General features: G+C 40.5%; 1 protein-coding gene across 2 annotated transcripts in view; it reads right to left on the bottom strand.

Moving 5' to 3' along the window:
- Positions 1-21,782, bottom strand: part of STX17 (syntaxin 17) — a 96,545-nt gene that overhangs the window by 13,919 nt on the left and 60,844 nt on the right. For both annotated transcript variants that reach the window (XR_007923542.2, XM_002707946.5), the window contains exons 5-6: positions 5,762-5,877; positions 5,635-5,685 (exon numbers count right to left, since the gene is read on the bottom strand). Coding sequence is in view for 1 of the 2 variants with exons in the window: in XM_002707946.5 (XP_002707992.3) it covers positions 5,635-5,685; positions 5,762-5,877 (167 nt within the window). In the remaining variant the exon portion in view is untranslated. The remainder of the gene's footprint in view (positions 1-5,634; positions 5,686-5,761; positions 5,878-21,782) is intronic.

The raw sequence follows: 21,782 nt of genomic DNA, 5'->3' as shown, positions 1-21,782 counted from the left end.
CAAGGTTCTTTAAATCCTCCTTCACTAGAAATAGGGCTGGTTACAAAATTATAAGAAAAGGGGACTCTTGAGCAATAAAAGTTGAAAAAAAATGGAATAAGGTAGATATTAATTCAATAACATTTATTGGCCATATATTGATTTTTCATTGGCTTTGTAAGTTCTTTCTGTTGTGATAAAATATATGTATCACAAATTCATAATTTTAACTATCTTATGTGTATAATTTGTATAATAAATAGATTCATAATGTTTTACAATCATTTTCACTATCTTGTAGGTTCTTTTTTACACTATTCTCAATTCCTTACTGAGCTTATCATAGAGATATGTACATAGAATGTGCTTCTTAAATGAATGGTTAATTTGCCTAGATACTATCACATCCATGTGATGATAATAAGAGGATGTGGTCACTCTGGTCATGTTCCCAGGTCATTCTATACCTAAATGGAGCTTCTGTGAGTCCTTGGCCATGCGATCATGAGAACTCAGTCATCCTGGGAATAATAATCAGGGGTTCTCCTTTGAGCTTTTGCCAAATAGCATTCTGCCTCATGTCCTTACACAGATTGTTATAAATAGGGCATTTGTATAGAGCTAGGGCCATAATATTCCTGCACAAATCTTCCTTAGGCTGAGGTTATGTGCTGCTTATATAACCTAATGAAACATATAACTGTTAAATGACCGTTCACCCTTAATTTTTCTTTCATGTGCCTACCTGACTGGGAAGGAGATACATTTATTTTGAGGAGAACTTTGTACATGTTTATTTTTTGAATCAATTATTGATACATAATTTATATACATTAAAACATATTTTAGTGTACTATAGTGTTATGACTAATGGCAAATTATATATTTACATAATCATATGCACACATTTTATAAACTGCAGGAGGCTGAGATTATTTGTTTTAATAATTGAATACATCCTTATTCTAAAAACAACAGATGCTTTGGGATTCTTGTTTTATCATCCTCTTCTACATTCAAATATATGAATAGATTGTCCAGATACCTAAACTTGGGACTTCATTTTGCTTTTTCTAACTTAGAGGCATCAGAAACAATTCAAATAATTTAGTGCATTCAATTTTAGGCATCACATTTCAAGAAAATATCCACTAACTAGAATAGAAGCAGAGCCAAGGGCTAGTATTGCAAAACCTAGAAATCAAATTGGCAGAAGGAACACAAAAGAATCAAGGGTGGAATAGGGTTAGGAATAACGATATTTGTCTCAACACCTTGAAAAACTTATATATGAAAAAAGAAAAAACTTGTTAAGTATGTGGTTGTAGCCAGCAAAAGTGCCAAAGAGAAGTTATTATAGGGCAGAGTTTACATAAGGAAGAACTTCTAAGAATTAGAACCTCCAAACAGAAGGACTGAATTATCAAATATCCCTGCACTGTAATTATTTAAAAAGAGGCTAAAAGATAATTTGAAAAGTTGGGACAAGAGTAGAGAAATTGGATTAATAGAGGAATTAGTGATCTTTTAAATCCCTTCCCATTACAATTCTGCAGTGCTAGCATTCCATATGGGTGCTGGTTCAGGTCCTGGCTGCTCTATTTCTGATCCAGTTCCCTTTTAATGTGCCTTGGAAAGCAGCAGAAGATGGCCCAACTGCTTGGGCCCCTGCATCCACGTAGGAGACTAGGAAGAAGCTCCTGGCTCCTGGCTTTGGCCTGGCCCAGCCCTGGCCATTGCAGCCATTCTGGGAGTGAACTAGTGGAAGTCTGTCTCTCCTTCCCTTCCTCCCTCTTTCTCTCCCTCTGTAACTCTGCCTTTCAAATAAGTAAAATAAATCTTTTTTAAAAAAAAAAGAGCTATCAAGGAAACTGTCGCCTCCCCTCTTCGTGGAGGAACGACACTAAACCCTGCGCTGTTCTTTCGTCTGCTCGGCCCTCCCCGGGTTTGCTGCTGGTTCTTCCCGGGTTGGCTGCCGTCCCTTCCACCTCTGTGGAAGGGCGGTTCCCCCTGGCCACTTTCCCCACTTCCGCAGGGGAGCGGCACACCGCCGGCCGGCTCTCTCGGGGTCTGCACAGGTGTTCCCCTTAGATGTTCCCCTTAGATGTTCCTCGTGCATGCCGTCTCTCTCCTCCTTTATAGTCCTCCTCCGCCAATCCTAACTCGGCTGCCCACACGCCGAGTACGCTGCTCTCCTCCAATCAGGAGCAAGTCCTACAGTTTATTGGCTGAACTGGAGGCAGCTGTGTAGAAGCTGTTTTCTTCTCTCCCAGCGCCATATTGTGGGAGAGCAGATGCATAGAATAAGTCTTAATTCCAGTAACTTAGTCTAGTCCGGGTTGCTCCCCACAGATCCCCCTTTCTTTTTATTTTTTGGCGTTGATACGCGCCTGTCTTCGGTGTCCCGCGGCACACACTCTGCTCTACTTGCTAGAGTTGCCACAGGTTCTTACAAGTCCTATCAATCAGGCAAACCGAATCCGGGTCCTCTCTTCACCATGTTGTGAGGAGGTTTTTAGGCGCTGATGCGTGCCTGTGTTCGGTGCCCTGCAGCGCATGCTCTGCTCTGCCTGCAGGTGCTTACAAGCCCTATCAGGCAAACCGAACTCAAGCCTTCTCATTGCCATATTGTGGGGAGGCTTATTGGTGTTGATTCGTGCCTATCTTCGGTGACCTGCGGCTCATACTCTGGTCGAGCCGCCTGCTGGTGCTTACCGCCTTACTAATCAGGCAGACCGAATCCAAGCCTTCTCATTGCCATATTGTGGGGAGACTATTGATGTTAATAATGTGCCTGTCTTCGGTGACCTGCGGCGCATAAGCTGCTAGCCGCCCGCAGGTGCTCATCGCCTCACTAATCAGGGAGACCGAATCCAAGCTCTCTCATTGCCATGTTGAGGGGAGGCTTTATTTTTCTCTATATCTCCAGGCATTCCTATCTCTCCCATTTTACATCTGTCTACCAACATTCCTATTTCTTTTATTTTACTTTTAAACTTCTGTTTCTCTTATCCCTGCGGCTTCCCGGCGCCCGCCCCGAGGCTGCTTCTCGGCACCCGCCCCGCGGCGGCTTCCCGGCTCTGAGCCGCTTCAGCCCGCGCCTCTCTCATCTGCGCGGCTTCCCGGCTTCGCGCCTGCACCACGGCCTCGCACCAGCCCAGCGTTCCCTATCTACTTGTGCCCCGCACGCTCTCTCTGCGCGCGGCAGCCTCCGCGAGTCACACAGCGTAGCTTACGTCTCCGCCACTAACATTCAATCTAAGTTCCCCGGACTAACCTGGCGAATTCAACCCAGCTCACATCTCCGCCCCACGATTTGGCTTCCCGTCCTTTGCTCCCCGGGCTAATCAGACGGATCCCAACCTGGCTTACGTTTCCGCTTCTGGTTTCAACTTTTCGCCCCTTATTCCCGGGCTAACTTGAGAATCCCAAAGTGGCTTTCGTCTCCGCCTCGGCCTGCCCCCCGCGGCCTCAATTTCCCTAACATTTTTCTCTACCCGGTATGTTTCCCCAAGCTTTCTTCCAACAATATTCCTCCCTCATTTCTCCTGGCTTCTCCCCACAGTCCGTATCCAAGTCTGTTTGTTCTAGCTTTCACTTTCGACCTTAGAGATTTCTCCCAGCTTCCCCCCGTAGTCCGTATCTGAGTCTATGCCTAGGCTTTCAATAGCTTCTTCCGGCACCTTTTTCGTCCGGCTTTTCCCTAGGCTGTTTGCTAGTCTCTCTCTCCGATATTTTACCATTTCTTCCCGTTTCTTCCCTCCTAAGTTTCATATCCGTCCTAGGTTTCCTATCCGAGTCACGGCACCACTATGTCGCTCCCCGTCTTCATGGGGGAATGACACTAAACCCTGCCTAGGTTTCATATCCGAGTCACGGCACCATTATGTTGCCCCCCCTCTTCGTGGAGGAACGACACTAAACCCTGCCTAGGCTTCATATCCGAGTCACGGCACCATTATGTCGCCCCCCCCCCTTCGTGGAGGAACGACACTAAACCCTGCGCTGTTCTTTCGTCTGCTCGGCCCTCCCCGGGTTTGCTGCTGGTTCTTCCCGGGTTGGCTACCGACCCTTCCACCTCCGTGGAAGGGCGGTTCCCCCTGGCCACTTTCCCCACTTCCGCAGGGGAGCGGCACACCGCCGGCCGGCTCTCTCGGGGTCTGCACAGGTGTTCCCCTTAGATGTTCCCCTTAGATGTTCCTCGTGCATGCCGTCTCTCTCCTCCTTTATAGTCCTCCTCCGCCAATCCTAACTCGGCTGCCCACACGCCGAGTACGCTGCTCTCCAATCAGGAGCAAGTCCTACAGTTTATTGGCTGAACTGGAGGCAGCTGTGTAGAAGCTGTTTCCTCCTCTCCCAGCGCCATATTGTGGGAGAGCAGATGCATAGAATAAGTCTTAATTCCAGTAACTTAGTCTAGTCCGAGTTGCTCCCCACAGAAACCATAAGTAAAGATGGGCAACATCCAAAGCATGGTTTGATCAAGAACAAAGAACAGAAACAGAAGCACAAACAGACTTAGCCTGTATTGATATGTACATCTGTCTGTATGTATGTATATACACAAACACCCACACAACTCATACCTTGCTTTCCCATAATTCCTGGTAGGTAAAATAATAACTCTTTGGAAAAATGATAGAAAATGTATTCTTTCTTTCCGAACAAAACTACTTTTCCCATTATGTGTTAGCAGTAGCATTGGTACCTGATTATGCAGAAGAAAGCCTTATTGTTTCTTATTTTTGACAATGTCTTCTCCAATTTCTGCTAGGTCTATCCCAGAAATACTTTCCAGTTGATTTTTAGCTTTACTGCCATGGCTCCAGGTTAAACTCATGCAATAGATTCCTAAGTAGTCATCCCTTCCTATGACCTCTGCTTTTTTTTCAGTCAATATTCACAGCCAACAGTGAAATCTCTAAAGCATAGACTGGATTACATGACTCTTACCTGTACAAAAATCTTAATGGGCTCCTAATGCCTACAAAGCAAAGTCCAAATTCTTCTGTATGGCATTAATGCCATCACAATCTGCTACCCTATGCATTGGTTATACTGCAGTACTCATCATTCTTGAACAGGCCATATACTTCCCTACTCCATGTTTTTGTTCACCTGTTGTGAACTCACTCCCACCTGTGAATACTCACCTCTCAAGGCTTATGCAAATACTATCTGCCTGTGTGGGGTTATTCCTAATGTCTCCACCTCACAACTCCTGCCTTCCTCCATTGGAACTAAATAAACAATTTTCCTTGGAGCTAGTAATACTTCTCTTCCTACCTTACTTTTTACATTTAGTCATCATGCTTAAAAATTCAGTTGTTGGGATCCAAGTATGTCTTTACCCACCGGAGAATCCCTGGGGGCAGATAGCAGGCTTCATTTATTTCTCTATCCAACCTTGTCACAGCCCTCCCTACCATGCCAAGCATCCAACACAGTGCCTTTTATTTAACAACTTCTTAAAAAATGTTTGTAGACTTAATCTGGAATTAGAAGACTGTTAGATTTTTATCCTTAGCTCAATAAAGTCTTTAAAATATGTAACTTTAAAAATTGTAAACTCTATGAAAATTCTAATCAAAGGCCTAGTGATTGATAAAAGCCTCTCATTCTAATAACAATTTTGAGCCAAAAACAGTTACTTACATTCACTAGGAGAGAGAAATCAGTGACCAGTTGGCTAAGTTCAATTAAATCCTTAAAAAGAGAGAAAGAGGAAGTTACTTACTTTTATGCCTCACAGCTACCAAAAGGAAATTCATTTTTAACATACCGCTTCCAAGGTTTCCCATGATTCTGCAGCATTTTGATCTCGAGGAATTTCAGGCAATGCATATATCTGAGTCAAACTCTGACAGCTAGCTTCAGCCTCAGTAGCGTGAAATTCTCCTGCATGAATACAACCCCGTGTTTAACATTTACCTGCTTTGTTAGGTCTTAGAATGAATCAGTTCCATAAAACAATCACCACTGCCGTGTAAAAAGCATATTAACTAAATTCAGGCTAAAAGTGAATTGCTTATTCTATAACAATAGAATTATTTATCCACGAGTACCATACACTTATTTTTTTCCTCTTTTTCTACAAAGTCATCTAAAAGAATGGCTACACATACTCTGTTTCCAATCTGAATAACTTGGGTGAGATGTGGAAGAAACACTAAAGGAAAGCTTTTCTATTTGGTCAGTGTTCCATGAAGAGACATCCACTAAAAATAGGCTGAACACATTTCCATGCTAAATCTTTAACCTTTCATTTCGCTACTCTAATAATTAGTAAATATCAGAGACACAGGATGTTAAAAGTAGGGAAGTGATGTGTTTTCATTGATATAAAAATAGTTGATTCTTACTATATGTATATTTTTATATATACTGTCACTCTTCTCTTTGGAGTCATCCTCTGACTCATGTCTCCATGGCTCCTTCTGCTTCTTTTCTGAGTTTTAAAAAATCATAAACCCACTAAGGACTTTCCTCATTAAACACTGCTATGATGACAATTTGATTTATATACAAAAATCCACTTTCAAGTCTTCATTATTTCATCAAATTGTTTATACCAATCATTTATTCATTCAGTTGATATTGATTAAGTGTGTATTCTAGGCCAATCAGTGTGATAAGGTGTGATAAACAATGGTAAACCCTAAGAACAGTTCTGAAGAGGTAACATAATTTACTTGTTGGGCCATGATCTCAGTCAGAAAGACCTGGGTCAGAATCCTACTTTGGCTATTTATTAGCTCATTGGTTTGGGAAGGAATTTCATCTCTGGCTTATTTTTCTTATTTGTAAAACAAGGTCATGTTCACTTTGTACAGTAATAAGCTTATATATACAGTACAAGTACCACTGCTAGTGCTGCTATTAACAGAGCTTACCATAGCATGTGTGATACAGACATGTTAATAGTGAAGTTCAGTCTGTATTATTAGATAAGAAGTATCACGGGTAATCATGGAGTGATACCTCAGCACAGAAGAGAAGCATTTAGCCAAGACTTGTGGAGGGGAGAATGGTCAGAGAAAACTCTGCAGCTGAAGCCTGAGGATGAACGGAAATTATACATGTGAACACAGGTGAGGCTGAGGGAGAAGCACAGAATATTCATGTCTTGGAGAATAATCTGTGCACAGGCTGGGAACTTACCGATGTTGAGGACAGGATGCTTTGATAAGTAAAAGTGTGAGGCTGGAAATCTAAGCTAAGATCATTCATGACACTGGAAACTATGTTAGCATTTTGTCTTTCTCATAATATGAATATGGAACTGTTGGGAGGAGTCAAAGACTACTGGGAAGCTGGAAGTTACCATAATCAGATTTTAGATTTAGAAATGACACCATAGCTGTAGGATGAAGTTGAAAGGTGAGAAAATTAGACAGTGTAAAGCAAGTTGGGCATCTTTGCAACAGGTCCAGTACAAAATGACAATGATCTACTCAACGCATGTAGCAGAGCCTTTTGGTTCAATTTCAAAACTTCTTCTGAGCACCTATTATGTTTTTTTTTTCTTTTTAAGATTGATTTATTTATTTGAAAGGCAGAGTTAGAGAGGAGGAGGAGGAGGCAGAGGAGAAGGAGAGAGAGAGAGAGAGAGAGAGAGAGAGAGAGAGAGAGAGAATCTTCCATCCACTGGTTCATCTTCCAGATGGCTGCAACAACCAGGACTGAGCCAGGCCAAAGCCAGGAGCCAGGAGCTTCTTCCAGGTCTCCCATGGAGGTGCAGGGTCTCAAGCACTTGGGCCATCCTCTGTTGCTTTCCCAGGCACATCAACGGGGAGCTGGATTGGAAGTGGACCAGCGGGAACTCGAACTGGCACCCATATGGGATGCCGGTGCTGAAGGCTGAGGCTTTAAGCCACTGAGGCGCAGTGCTGCCCCTCACCTATTATATGTTATAGGCACCAGAGATTATAGTTAGATACTGGTGATGAAACAGCAAATGATACAGAGCACTCACACTCAAAGAACTTACACACTAGAAGGGTCAGCCAAATAAAGAGATGACCCCAAACAACATGAGAGTACTTTATCTATCTTTCTACCTACCTACCTAAATAGACATAGATATAGATATGGTTTTTTGTGGAAGTTTCAAGCTATGGCCTCTGATCCAGCCTGATGTGGCATGCAATTTATGGAAAGGCTTACTTTTACAAAAACTGATGTTAGTAGGCAAAGAAGAAATAAATACAAATTCTAAATAGTGAAACCAGTACAAACACAGGTCTTCAAGGAAGAAACAATATACTAACATAAAATCATAAATTTGATATTACCACAGCATGAAGCAAAAGAAATAGCAAGTATATGGCAATGTGGGAGAGTGGGTGGGCTGGCAGTGAGCCTTGTAGATCATTTAAAGACTTTGGATTTTATAAGGTTGACAGTGGAGAGCTGCTGAAGAGTTACAAGCAGAGGCCAGCGCCACGGCTCACTTGGCTAATCATCTGCCTGTGGTGCCATCACCCCAGGTTCTAGTCCTGGTCGGGGCGCCGGATTCTGTCCCGGTTGCTCCTCTTCCAGTCCAGCTCTCTGCTGTAGCCTGGGAAGGCAGTGAAGGATGGCCCAGGTGCTTGGGCCCTGCACCTGCATGGGAGACCAGGAGGAAGCACCTGGCTCCTGGCTTCTGTTCAACGCAGCGCACTGGCCGTAGCGGCCATTTGGGGGTGAACCAAAGGAAAAGGAAGACCTTTCTGTCTCTCTGTCACTGTCTAACTCTGCCTGTCAAAAAAAAAAAAAAAAAAAAAGGGAAGAGTTACAAGCGGAGACATGACACAATAACAAGTGACATCTGATCTACTCTTAAAAGTAACTATCAAAGTTCATATTCTTGCTCAATGACATTTTTAAGTCTACAATTAAACAATATTTTATAAAAGTAGATTACTACTTTATCTTCAAAGTTATGAATGCTTACCTATTAAGGAAAAATTGTTTCAATGGTTTAGGAAGGGCATACATAGTCATTTGACTTTGTAATTTGTAGGTTTAACAGAAATGACCACGTTCTTTTAATTTTGAATTTTATGTGGATATATTTCTTTAACTTAACGGGAGAACAAAAATATTAGATACAAAATAAATTTTATATTATACCATTAGGTAAATATCCAGTATTTATTAACTTTACAAGTTTTTCAATACTTAAAATAATTAACTTTATACCCTAAGTTATCACCAAAAAGACACTTTTCATTTTCACTTCAACAGAGCTAAACTCTATAACTTTTCTTCCACCTAACAGTCTTATGCATATCATCATATGGTACCCATATAATGAAAAATAGTAACTATTAATGATGTCTTTAATCTGTTATCATACCAAATGAAAAGCATAACTTTTCCCAATCTCAAGTTTTTTTAAGCTATAACACATGTACTATTAAAGAGGATTCAAATGAAATATGCCAGGGTATACAACATGAACAGAGATTAAAATATACAAATTTTTTATCTAAAAAATCAGGATGGGAAATGTTTGACATTTAAACATAAAAGATATCCCTCAGTAAAAAATAAGAAATATTTAAGTCACTAAAGTCTCACTTGAAACCAATCTGCGTATGCATCTCAGTTCAAATAGTCTTAGAACAAAGAAGTCTGTTTTCTTTCATAGAAGACACTGCTGCAAACTTGAACATCACTAATGAATTCAAAGCATGGCCATCAATTAAGAAAGAAAACCTTTTAATTTCCACAACTTCTATAATAAATATATTCCAGCTTGCATTAAACATCACTCACTGACTATCCTTTGACTTTTAACTTTTAGAAACTGCTATACACATGATGAGGCAAAACACTAATCAGATTGTAGCTGCAGGAAAGCAGGCTGAAGAACTTTAGCCTGTCTACAGAAGTAAAAAATTGTAATTGTTTCATTAGACATAATAATTTCAGTTTTAGGGCAAGTAGACTATACACCATCACCACTGAGTTCAAATTCCAGAATTGGTTTTATAACATTATTATTGGCTAAAAATTCAAATAAACATTAGTAGAGCTGATTCACTTTAGTAGAAGAAATAAGCTAAATAAATAACAGATTTAAAGCTTTTCCTTCCTATATCTATATATACAAATATTCTCTCTCCCTTTTTCCATACTTCATGAACTGCAATGATAAATAAACTTTGAATGATAAATTAATAAAACTGCTGTTAAAAACCTATTTCAAAAGCATTCACTAAAAATTTTCAAGTTCTGATAGCTTAAAAATGGTGAAATTAATTTACCAATCATCCACAAAAGACTATCTTTCAAAATAAAACAACTTCTAAGTCATGGCTTAACTTAGCTTCAAAGGAAGACTTCTAAGAAAATCAAAACCTCTTATAAGAAACACATCACCTGAACAATATACAAAATCATCTACTTATTCACAAAACTATTCAGTACCTGTACATTACCTGTGATTAATTTAACATTTAATCAAATTCAATGTGATAGTATGAAGATCCCCAGAAGTTTTAAGATTGAACTATTTTGTGAATGTTTGTTTGAAATGTGATAATATTCTGTTCTACTGTCCTTCTGAAGTGTGTGTCCTGGATCGCAAGTAAAGACAGACAAAACACTGAGAGAAGCACTGAGTCCCTCTGTATGACTTGAATCACCTTTCTAAATACAAGTTGGATTTGTAGGCTCATTACTTGTCTTGGTGGGAAACAATATGCTAAAGATGAAACTAGATACACAGTGACACCAAAGGGAATTTCTCAGATCAAGCAAGATTGGCAGAGAAGATTTGCTTTCGGAACTCAGAATCTGCACATTCTTTCATTCTCCAAAGGATATAAAACATACCATTCTATATGTTATTTCTATTTATAAATTAAAAACTATTTTCATATTTTTGATCTCACTCATGGAAATATGGCAACATTGCTCTCAAATCTTTGCTGATGTACTCAGCCAATTTATTTAGAATCATTAACTTTGTAAAAGAAAAATTATTTAGAAGACACTTAACTTCTATGCTAATAAAATACTATATAGGGTTTTCTATATAGGCTACCACTACTATAATGAGTATCCAAAGCAAAAATAAGGAAAAAACAGAGAGAACAGTATTAAAACATGCAGAATGACATAAAAGTCTACAGTTAGAAGACCACATAAGAAGCAAAGCCAATTCTGACTCAACTACTAAAGTCTTATTGAAAATTAATCACTTGCTTTCTTTTAATTATTTCTCTCCTTTCTCATTCTCTCAATTATCTATTTTATTTTATTTTTTTTGGACAGGCAGAGTTAGTGAGAGAGAGAGACAGCGAGAAAGGTCTTCCTTCAGTTGGTTCACTTCCCAAATGGCCGCTACAGCTGATGCACTGCGTCAGTGCACTGCGCCAATCCGAAGCCAGGAGCCAGGTGCTTCTCCTGGTCTCCCATGCGGGTGCAGGGCCCAAGGACTTGGGCCATCCTCCACTGCCTTCCCGGGCCACAGCAGAGAGCTGGACTGGAAGAGGAGCAACTGGGACAGAATCCGGCGCCCTGACCGGGACTAGAACCCGGGATGCCGGCACCGCAGGTGGAGGATTAGCCTAGTGAGCCGTGGTGCCGGCCTCTCCCAATTATATTTAGCTAAAACTCAGGTGTGTGACTTTATAAATGGAATGACTATATTAATCAAATCACTATTAGTTTCAGAGAGTTAATTTTTTAGTTTTCTCCCAGTGGCAAGTAATTAGGTCCTTAGCCTACTTGGTTTTCCATGAACTAAGAAGTTTGAAAACCAAGTGGAAAAATGCATTTTACCTGTTACTTCTTCTCCCTCATCTTCTGCCTTTGCCAGGTCTTTTTCATTTTTTTCTATACACATGCTTCCTCAAATTCTCCCAACCTTTTTTTTTTTTTAATTCTGCCAAAATTTTTTTTAAACCAGTTAGCTTCCTGTGGCGACAGTTACTTGCCTGTAAACAGTACACTAAACTGCCTTCTTCTAGTATTCAGCCAATTCCTCTAATGGCACAGAAACCAAGTGTGTTGAACATATACAGTTCTCCTGGTAGAAACACAAATAATGCAATAATAAAATGCAAATTAAAGCAATTATTAGAATATTGTCATACTTTGAGGTAACTCTCTAATAGAAGTCAATTTTTGTGCTTGATAGGGAACTGCTGGTGAATGGGAAGAGACTGAAGCCTACTACACTTCCAAGACTTCCAGCTTATTCACTCTTACTATTGGCATCACAGCCGTCAAAATGTCTGGGTACATAAGACACCCTCTTCATTACATGGAATAGGTAGCCCAGATTCTCTACATACACACATAAAGCAACAATTCACATTAAGTAAGAGAAAAGACTTCAACCTCACCAATACAGTGGTGACAAGCATAGATGACAGAGTAATGGAAACAGTAACTACAAACTATCAAAAAACATTATTTCCAAATACTCGTTAAGCAAAGATTGAGTGCTAACATTTTCTCCCCGAGATACTTCAGGAACTAGTTATCCACAAAATGAAGTGACTGCAGCACAGCTGAAATTACAAAATTGTCTCTATAAATCTATTTATGTATTCATATTTATAAAATATATATGAATGGTACACTATGAGCCAAGCATTGTACTAGGTACTAAGTATATAAAAAAAGCAAGATTACCCAGAAACTCTGGATGGTGATATAAATGTTTCTTACACTACTATTTTTAATTTCTTTGTTAATTATTAGATCATTGCCACTGAAAATATAAAATTAGAAATTATCTGCCTTTGGGAGAGGAAGTATAGTAGGTATACCATGGATAAATAAAAAGAGAAAAATTAGGCAGCTGTAGCTTCAATAAGATTCTATTCTAGAGGCCCCAGTGTTGTGGTGTAGTGAGTTAAGCCACCACCTGTGATCCAGCTCCCTACTATGCACCTGGGAAAGCAGTGGATGATGGCCCTAGTACTCGGGCCCCTGTCACCCATGTGGGAGACCCAGATGGAATTCCAGGCTACTGACCCAGGTCTGGATATTTTGGCCATTTGGGGAGTAAACCAGCAGACAGAAGATTCTCTCTCTCTATCTCTAATTCTGCCTTTCAAATAAATAAATAAATCTGCAAAAAAATTCTAATAATGATTAAAGGTAGAATAAAATCATACATGAAATGCAGTAAGAGAGGATAAATTAAAAATAAAAGAGAAGTAATAGATTTGCTAAGGGGGTGCCAAGATGGCAGTATAGCAACAAGACGATCCAAGTCACATGGGCAAAATAGGTAGTTAAAAAGCAGACAAGATACATGCTGGAGATAGAGCTGTAAGAAATTCATGATGGGAAGCCCAGGAGACCAACAGAGACTGGACAGGTCCACGCTGAAAGAGCAAATAAGAAAGGGAAGTGGTGGAGGCGTGGATAGGAGAGGCTGGCGCCTCAGCAGACCAGGTAAGTCAGGCAATTGCAGGTCCACAGAGCAGCAAATAGCAGCAGAAGGTAGAGCTTGCTGAACTGCTTTTTAAGTTCCATTCCGGAAAAAACAGAAGGTATAGGGGAACAAATCAGAGAGGTTGGGCATCCCCCTGCCAATCTCCCTCCTCCATCTCTCCCCACCTGGACCTGCAGCTGTCTGGGAGAAGCCATCTTGTTTACATCTTTGAGTGTGAACAGGAGACTGCTTGTTGCAGTTGATTTCTCAACAATGTTGCAGTGGATTGTTTCTGAGAGGAGGAGCATGGTGGGGGCAAGAGGCGCAGAATCACCACACAGACCCCGGGAGTTGGGTGAAAGCAGGCTTGAGGCAAGCAGCCCAGAGACTCATTTGTTTCAGTTAGTACAACAGCTTATATAGTCAAGACCAGCCAATCTGGTCAAGGGGCGGTCTATGCCCCAACCAATCACAGCCTGTTGCCAGGCAGTTTCCAAAGCCATCCAATCACAGCCTGTTGCCAGTCAGGCTCTTGTTGCCAGGCAGTTTCTGAAGCCATCCAATCACGGCCTGCTGTCAGTCAGGCTCTGTTGTAGTGTGGTTTCCTCTGTTGTCATGTGGTTTCCAAAGCCATCCAATCACGGCCTGTTGGCAGGCAGTTTCTGTTGTCAGTGGCCATCTTGGCATGACCTTTTCACCTCAGCAGCCATCTTGATATGACCTTTTCACCTCATTCCACCACAACTGCTGCCTTTTCCTCCCACGCACATGCCCATCAATTGCAGGGGCTACCTCACCATACTACCCACCCAGAAACAAGGACCACAACATTTCAGAATAATTTCTTCCCCACCATGAAAGCCGTACAACAAGGACAAGTCCTGGTTATTGAAAACTCAAGCCTGTTCCATCCACCATTGAGTAGCAGACTGGGCCCCAGTAGGAGGGGCTCCATGTATCAGAACTTGTGCCTGCCTCCACCGGAATTGAGAAATGAGCTGGGCTCCAGTAGGTGGGGTTCCATGCCTCTGACTGCAATGCACAGACACAGAGCAGCTCATAACAGAGGGAAACCTTGCCACAAGAAAATCTCTACAGATTAGAAGTGCAGTTTGTTAAGCAAGGCGATATAACCCTGATCAAACCAAAGACTAACACTGGGGCATCCCACAACTGTGAGGAAAAGGGCAGGTTGCATCTATAGAAATGAACAACACCCTCTAACCAAAAAACCAGAGGAAAGATACAAAGCCCCACCGGGACTTTGATACCTTTTCCACCCTGGAATACTGAATGGAGCACCCAAGTCACATGTAGCACACACCTCTTGGAATTCATTTAAAGTACAGACATCCCACTAAATCAGAAAGACACAAATTAAAGAGAAAAGCAACCAGACAACAAAAAGAAAAAAATACACAAGTGCTGAAAAACATAAGAAAAATCCTAAATAAGAATAAGGAAGATGATATGAGCCACCTAAAGGAACGTTACAATTCTTCAATAACAGAAGGTGAGCATGAAGAGACAGAGGATATACCAGAAATGGAATTCAGAAAATTAATCATCAGATTACCGAGAAACAATCAGAAGCAAATTCACAATCTAAATGAAAATTTCTCCCAAGAAACTGAGATGTTAAGGAGAAGTCAGAATGAAATATTAGAAATGAAGAACTCAATAGATCAAATAAAAAATGCAGTAGAAAGCCTTAGCAAGAGAATAGGTGAGACAGAAGAAAGAATATCAGAACTAGAAGACAAATTTCTGGAAATACTAGTCAGGTCAAAAAAAAAAAAAAAAAAAAAGGAAGAAACTAGAAAACTAAAAAACATGGTTAGAGATATACAAGACACTATCAAATGACCCAACATATAGATCCTAGGAGTTCCAGAAGGCATTTAAAGAGAGAAAGGATTAGAAGACCTTCTTAATGAAATAATAACAGAAAACTTCGCCAATCTGGAGAAAGAAAGGGACATCCAAGCACAGAAAGTACAAAGAACTCACAATAGACACAACCAGAAAAGATCTTCACCATGACACATTGTAGTAAAACTCTCCACAGTGTAACATAAAGAAAAGACCTTAAAATGTGCACAAAAGAAACCCAAATTACAATCAGAGGAAACCCAATCAGACTTACTTTGAGACTTTTCATCAGAAACCCTACAGGCAAGGAAAGAATGGTGAAATATATTCTAAGACTTAAGAGAAAAAAACTGTCAACCCAGAATACTGTACCCTGTAAAGCTCTCATTTATAAATGAAGGAGAAATAAAGATCTTCCAACAACAAACAGAAATTCAAAAAATTTGTAATTACTTACTCAACCCTACAAAAGATGTTCAAGGATGTGCTACACACAGAAACAGGTATATCACTACAAAAGAAGATAAATGCAGAAAATGACCCAGTAAAAGTACAAATGAAACCCAAAGTACAAAATTAGGACTATTTATGGAGACAAGGCAGGGCAAAGTCAGTACTTAACAAAGTCACCCTAAATATAAATGTTCTCAACTCCCAAGTTAAAAGACACAGATTGGCTGAATGGATTAAAAAAGAAAACCCATATGTTTGTTGCCTACAAGAAACATACCTTACCAACAAAGATGCATGCACACTAAAAGTGAAAGGATGGAAAAAGATAATCCATTCTAGCAAAAAAAAACAAAAAAGAGCTGATATAGCCAACCTAATATCAGACAAAATAGACTTTAACACAAAAACTATTAAAGGAGACAAAGAAGGACAATAAATAATGATTAAAGGGTCAATTCAACAGGAAGATGTGACTATTATAAATAGTATATGCACCTAATTACAGGGCACCTGGCTATTTAAAAGAAATGTTAAGAGATCTAAAGGGAGACACAGACTCAAATACAATAATAATGGGGGATTTCAATAGCCCGCTTTCAGCAATGGACAGATTGACCAGACAGAAAATCAGCAAGGAAACAACAGAGTTAACCAACACTATAGACCAAATGGACCTAACAGATATCTACAGAACTTTTCATCATATAGTTGCAGAGTACACATTCTTCTCACTAGTGCACAGAACCTTTTCTAGGATTGACCACATGCTAGGCCATAAAGCAAATCTCAGCAAATTAAAAAAAATCAAAATCATACCACCCATCTTCTCAGACCACAATGCAATGAAGCTGGAAATCAGCAACCCAGGAATCTATAGAACATATGCAAACACATGGAGACTGAACAACATGCTCCTGAATGAACAATGGGTCATAGAAGAAATCAAAAAATAAATCAAAAAATTTCTGGAAACAAAATGAAGATGACAATACAACATATCAAAACTTATGGGATAAAGCAAAAGCAGTGTTAAGAGGAAAGTTTATAGCAATTGATGCCTACATTAAGAAATTGAAAAGCCACTAAATAAATGAGCTATCAATGCATCTCAAGGATCTAGAAAAACAACAGCAAACCAAACCCAAAACTAGTAGGAGAAAGAAATAATTAAAATTAGAGAAGAAATCAACAAAATTGAAACCAAAAAAACAATACAACAGATCAGCAAAATGAAGAGCTCGTTTTTTGAAAAAATAAACAAAATTGACACACCATTGGCCCAACTAACAAAAAATAGGAGAGAGAAGACCCAAATCAATAAAATTATAGATGAAAAAGGAAATGTAACAACAGACACCATAGAAATAAAAAGAATCATCAGAAACTACTACAAAATGCTGCATGCCAACAAACTGGGAAATCTAGCATAAATGGATAGGTTCTTGGATACATACAACCTACCTAAATTGAGCCCTGAAGACACAGAAAACCTGAACAGACTCATTACCAAGAAAGAAACTGAATCAGTAATAAAGACTCTCCCAACAACAAAAAAAAAGCCCAGGACCGGATGGCTTCAATGCTGAATTCTAACAGATGTTTAAAGAAGAAATAACTCCAAATCCTTTCAACTTATTCAAAACAATTGAAAGGGAGGGAATCCTCCCAAATTCTTTCTATGAATCCAGTATCACCTTAATTCCTAAACCCATAAAAGACCCAACAGAAAAAGAGAACTACAGCACAAATTCCCTGATGAACATAGACAAAAAAATCCTCCACAAAATTCTGAACAATCGAATCCAACAACACTTCACAAAGATCATTCACCTGGACCAAATGGGATTTATCCCTGGTATGCAGGAATGGTTCAAGACTTGCAAATCAATCAATGTGATACATCACATTAACAAACTGCAGAACAAAAACCATATATTTATCTCAATAGATTGAGAGAAAGCATTTGATAAAATACAACACCCTTTCATGATGAAAACTCTAAGTAACCTTGGTATAGAAGAAACATTCCTCAACACAATCAAGACAATTTATGACAAACCCATGGCCAGCATCCTATTGAATGGCGAAAAGTTGGAAGCATTCCCTCTGAGATCTGGAACCTGAAAAAGATGTCCACTCTCACCATTGACATTCAATATATTCCTGGAATTTTTAGCCAGAGTCATTAGGCAAGAAAAAGAAATCAAAGGGATTCAAATTGGGAAAGAGGAAGTCAAACTATCTTTATTTGTAGATGACATGATTCCATATATAGGGGATTCAAAAGTATCCACCAAGAGATTTTTGGAACTCATAGAAGAATTTGGTAAAGTCACAGGACATAAAATCAATACACAAAAAACAATAGCCTTTGTATACACAGCAATGCTACGGCTGAAAAAGAACTTCTAAGATAAATCCCATTTACAATAGTTACAAAAAGAATCAAACACATTGGAATAAATTTAACCAAGGATGTCAAAGATCTCTATGATGTAAGAATTACAAAACGTTAAAGAAAGAAATAGAGGAAGATACAAAAAAAATGAAGTGGAAAAATTTTCCATGTTCATGGATTGGAAGAATCAATATCATCAAAACGTCCATTCTTCTGAAAGCAATTTATAGATTCAATGCATGAAAATCAAAATACCAAAGACATTCTTCTCAGATATAGAAAATATGATGCTGAAAGTCATATGGCAACACAGGAGACCTCGAATGGCTAAAGCAACCTTACACAACAAACACAAAGCCAGCATCACAATACCAAATTTCAAGACATACTACAAGGCAGTTATAATCAAAACAGCCTGGTACTGGTACAAAAACAGATGGACAGACCAATGGAACAGAATAGAAACACCAGAAATCAATTCAAGCATCTAAAACCAACTTACATTCTATCAAGGAGCTAAAATCAATCCCTGGAACAAGGGCAGTTTCTTCAACAAATGGTGCTGGGAAAATCGGATTTCCTCACGCAAAAGTAGGAAGCAGGATTCCTACCTTACATCTTACACTAAAATCCATTAAAAATGGATTAAAGACCTACATCTATGACCTGATACCATCAAATTATTAGAGAGCATTGGGGGAACTCTGCAAGACATTGGCACAGGCAAAGACTTCCTGGAAAAGACCCAGAGGCACAGGCAATCAAAGTGAAAATTCACAAATGGGATTACATCAAATTGAGAAGCTTCTGTACCACAAAAGAAACAATAAGGAAAGTGAAGGGGCAAGAGATAGAATGGGAAAAACTATTTGCAAACTATGAAACCGATAAGGGATTAATAACCAGAATAAATAAAGAGATTTAGAAACTCCACAACAACAAAACAAATAACCCTGTTAAGAAATGGCAAAGGATTCAGGGCTGGTGCTGTGGCATAATGGGTAAAGCCGCCACCTTCAGTGCTGGCATCCTATAGGGGCACCAGTTCGAGTTCCAGCAGCTCCACTTCTGAGCCAGGTCTCTGCTATGGCCTGGGAAAGCAGTAGAAGATGGCCCAAGTCCTTAAACCCTTGCACCCACGTGGGAGACCCAGAAGAAGCTCCTGGATCACAGGTATGGATTAGCACAGCTCCAACCATTGCGACCAATTGGAGAGTAAAACAGCAGATGGAAGACCTCTCTTGTCGCTCCCCCATTCGCGGAGGAACAACACAGGACCCTGTGCTGTTCTTTTGTCTGCTCGGCCCTTCCCGGGTTTGCTGCTGGTCCTTCCCGGGTTGGCTGCCGACCCCTCCACCTCCGTGGAGGGGCGGCCCCCCCTGCCACTTTCCCCGCTTCCGCGGAGGAGCGGCACACCGCCGGCCGGCTCTCTCGGGGGCTGCTCAGGTGTTCCTTCAGATGTTCCTGGTGCATGTTGTCTCTCTCCTCCTTTATAGTCCTCTTCCACCAATCCCAACTCTGCTACCCACACGTCGAGCACGCTGCTCTCCTCCAATCAGGAGCAGGATCAGCTCCTGCAGCTCATCAGTCAAATTGGCGAGAGGCAGCTGCGTAGAAGTTTACTCCTCCCCAGCGCCATATTGTGGGAGAGCAGATGCATAGAATAAGTCTTAATTCCAGTAACTTAGTCTAGTTTCAGTTGCTCCCCACATCTCTCTCTCTCTCTGCCTCTCCTCTCTCTGTGTAACTCTGGCTTTCAAGTAAATAAATAAATCTTAAAAAAAAAAAAAAAAAAAAAAAAAAAAAAAAAAAAAACAAGAAAAAAAAATGGCAAAGGACTTAAACAAACATTTTTCCAAAGAGGAAATCCAAATGGCCAACAGACACATGAAAAAATGCTCAGGATCACTAGCCGTCAGGGAAATGCAAATCAAAACCACAATAAGGCTTTACCTCACCCAGTTAGAGTGGCTTTCATACAGAAGTAAACAAACAACAAATGCTGGTGAGAATGTTGGGGGAAAGGTGCCCTAATCCACTGTTGGTAGGAATGTATGCTGGTAAAACCACTATGGAAGACAGTTTGGAGATAACTCAAATATCTGAATATAGTCCTACTTTATGACCAAGCCATCCCACTACTGGGAATTTACCCAAGGGAAATGAAATCAGCAAATAAAAGAGTTATCTGAACCCCTGTGTTTACTGCAGCTCAATTAACAATAGCTAAGACATGGAATCAAATTAAATGCCCATCAGCTGAAGACTAGATAAAGAAATTATGGGATAGGTACACCATGGAATACAACACAGTGGAAAAAAAATGAAATCCTGTCATTCGCAATAAAATGTTTGAATCTGCAAAACATCATACTTAGTGAAATAAGCCAATCCCAAAGGGAAAAATACCATATGTTCTCCTGCCCTGTTTTGCCTGTTGATGAACAGTTGGTTTTGTTTTGTTTTCTTCTTCTTCTTTTTTTTTTTTTTTTTTGACAGGCAGAGTGGACAGTGAGAGAGAGAGAGAGAGAGAGAGAGAGAGAAAGGTCCTCCTTTACCGTTGGTTCACCCTCCAATGGCCGCTACAGCTGGCACACCGCGCTGATCCGAAGCTGGGAACCAGGCGCCTCTCCCGGTCTCCCATGTGGGTGCAGGGCCCAAGCACCTGGGCCATCCTCCAATGCACTCCTGGGCCACAGCAGAGAGCTGGCCTGGAAGAGGGGCAACCGGGACAGAATCCGGTGCCCTGACCAGGACTAGAACCCGGTGTTTCGGCACCACAAGGCGGAGGATTAGCCTAGTGAGCTGTGGCATCGGCCTTGTTTTCTTCTTAATACCATTGGTTGAACTCTTTACTTAACCTAGAATTAATCATATGTGTGTAAAGTCAATTGAAAATAGATCACAGTAAGAAATAAGAATGACAATAAGAGAGGAAAGAGGAAGTTTGTAACTGTAAAGATGTAGAGTTCCGCATATATTCCTATGGACTTCTTTTTCTTTCTTTCCTTTCTTTTTTTTTTTTTTTAACAGGCAGAGTGGACAGTGAGAGAGAGAGAGAGAGAGAGAGAGAGAGAAAGGTCGTCCTTTTTCCGTTGGTTCACCCCTCAATGACTGCTGCGGCTGGCGCACTTCGCTGATCCGAAGCCAGGAGCCAGGTGCTTCCTCCTGGTCTCCCACGCGGGTGCAGGGCCCAAGGACTTGGGCCATCCTCCACTGCCTTCCCAGGCCACAGCAGAGAGCTGGACTGGAAGAGGAGCAACTGGGACAGAATCCAGCACCCCAACCAGGACCAGAACCTGGGGTGCTGGTGCCGCAAGGTGGAGAATTAGCCTAGTGAGCCGCGGCGCCAGCCATCCTATGGACTTACTTCTAAGGGTATACCTAAAAACTTGCCATGGGACTCCAAATCTCATTAAGCTGGGTGGTAATAATGCCATCTTAAGTGTTAAAGTGGTCATATTAAGTGTTTAATTGATCATATAGATAGGATTAAGTTTTAAAGGGATCATATAAATAAGATCAAGTGTCTGGTAACAACAATGGATAGAATTAAAAAGGAGAGAATGTTCCAACATGAGAAGCAGTCCACACAGCATACTCAGAATGACAATTGCTCTAAATAGCACTCTAACCTCAGAATCTGCCCTTAAGGCATTATGGTAGGCCGGTGCCACAGCTCACTAGGCTAATCCT

Source organism: Oryctolagus cuniculus, chromosome 1, assembly GCF_964237555.1.
Source record: "Oryctolagus cuniculus chromosome 1, mOryCun1.1, whole genome shotgun sequence".
Lineage (NCBI taxonomy): Eukaryota > Metazoa > Chordata > Mammalia > Lagomorpha > Leporidae > Oryctolagus > Oryctolagus cuniculus.
This window is presented reverse-complemented; position numbering and strand designations above follow the sequence as displayed.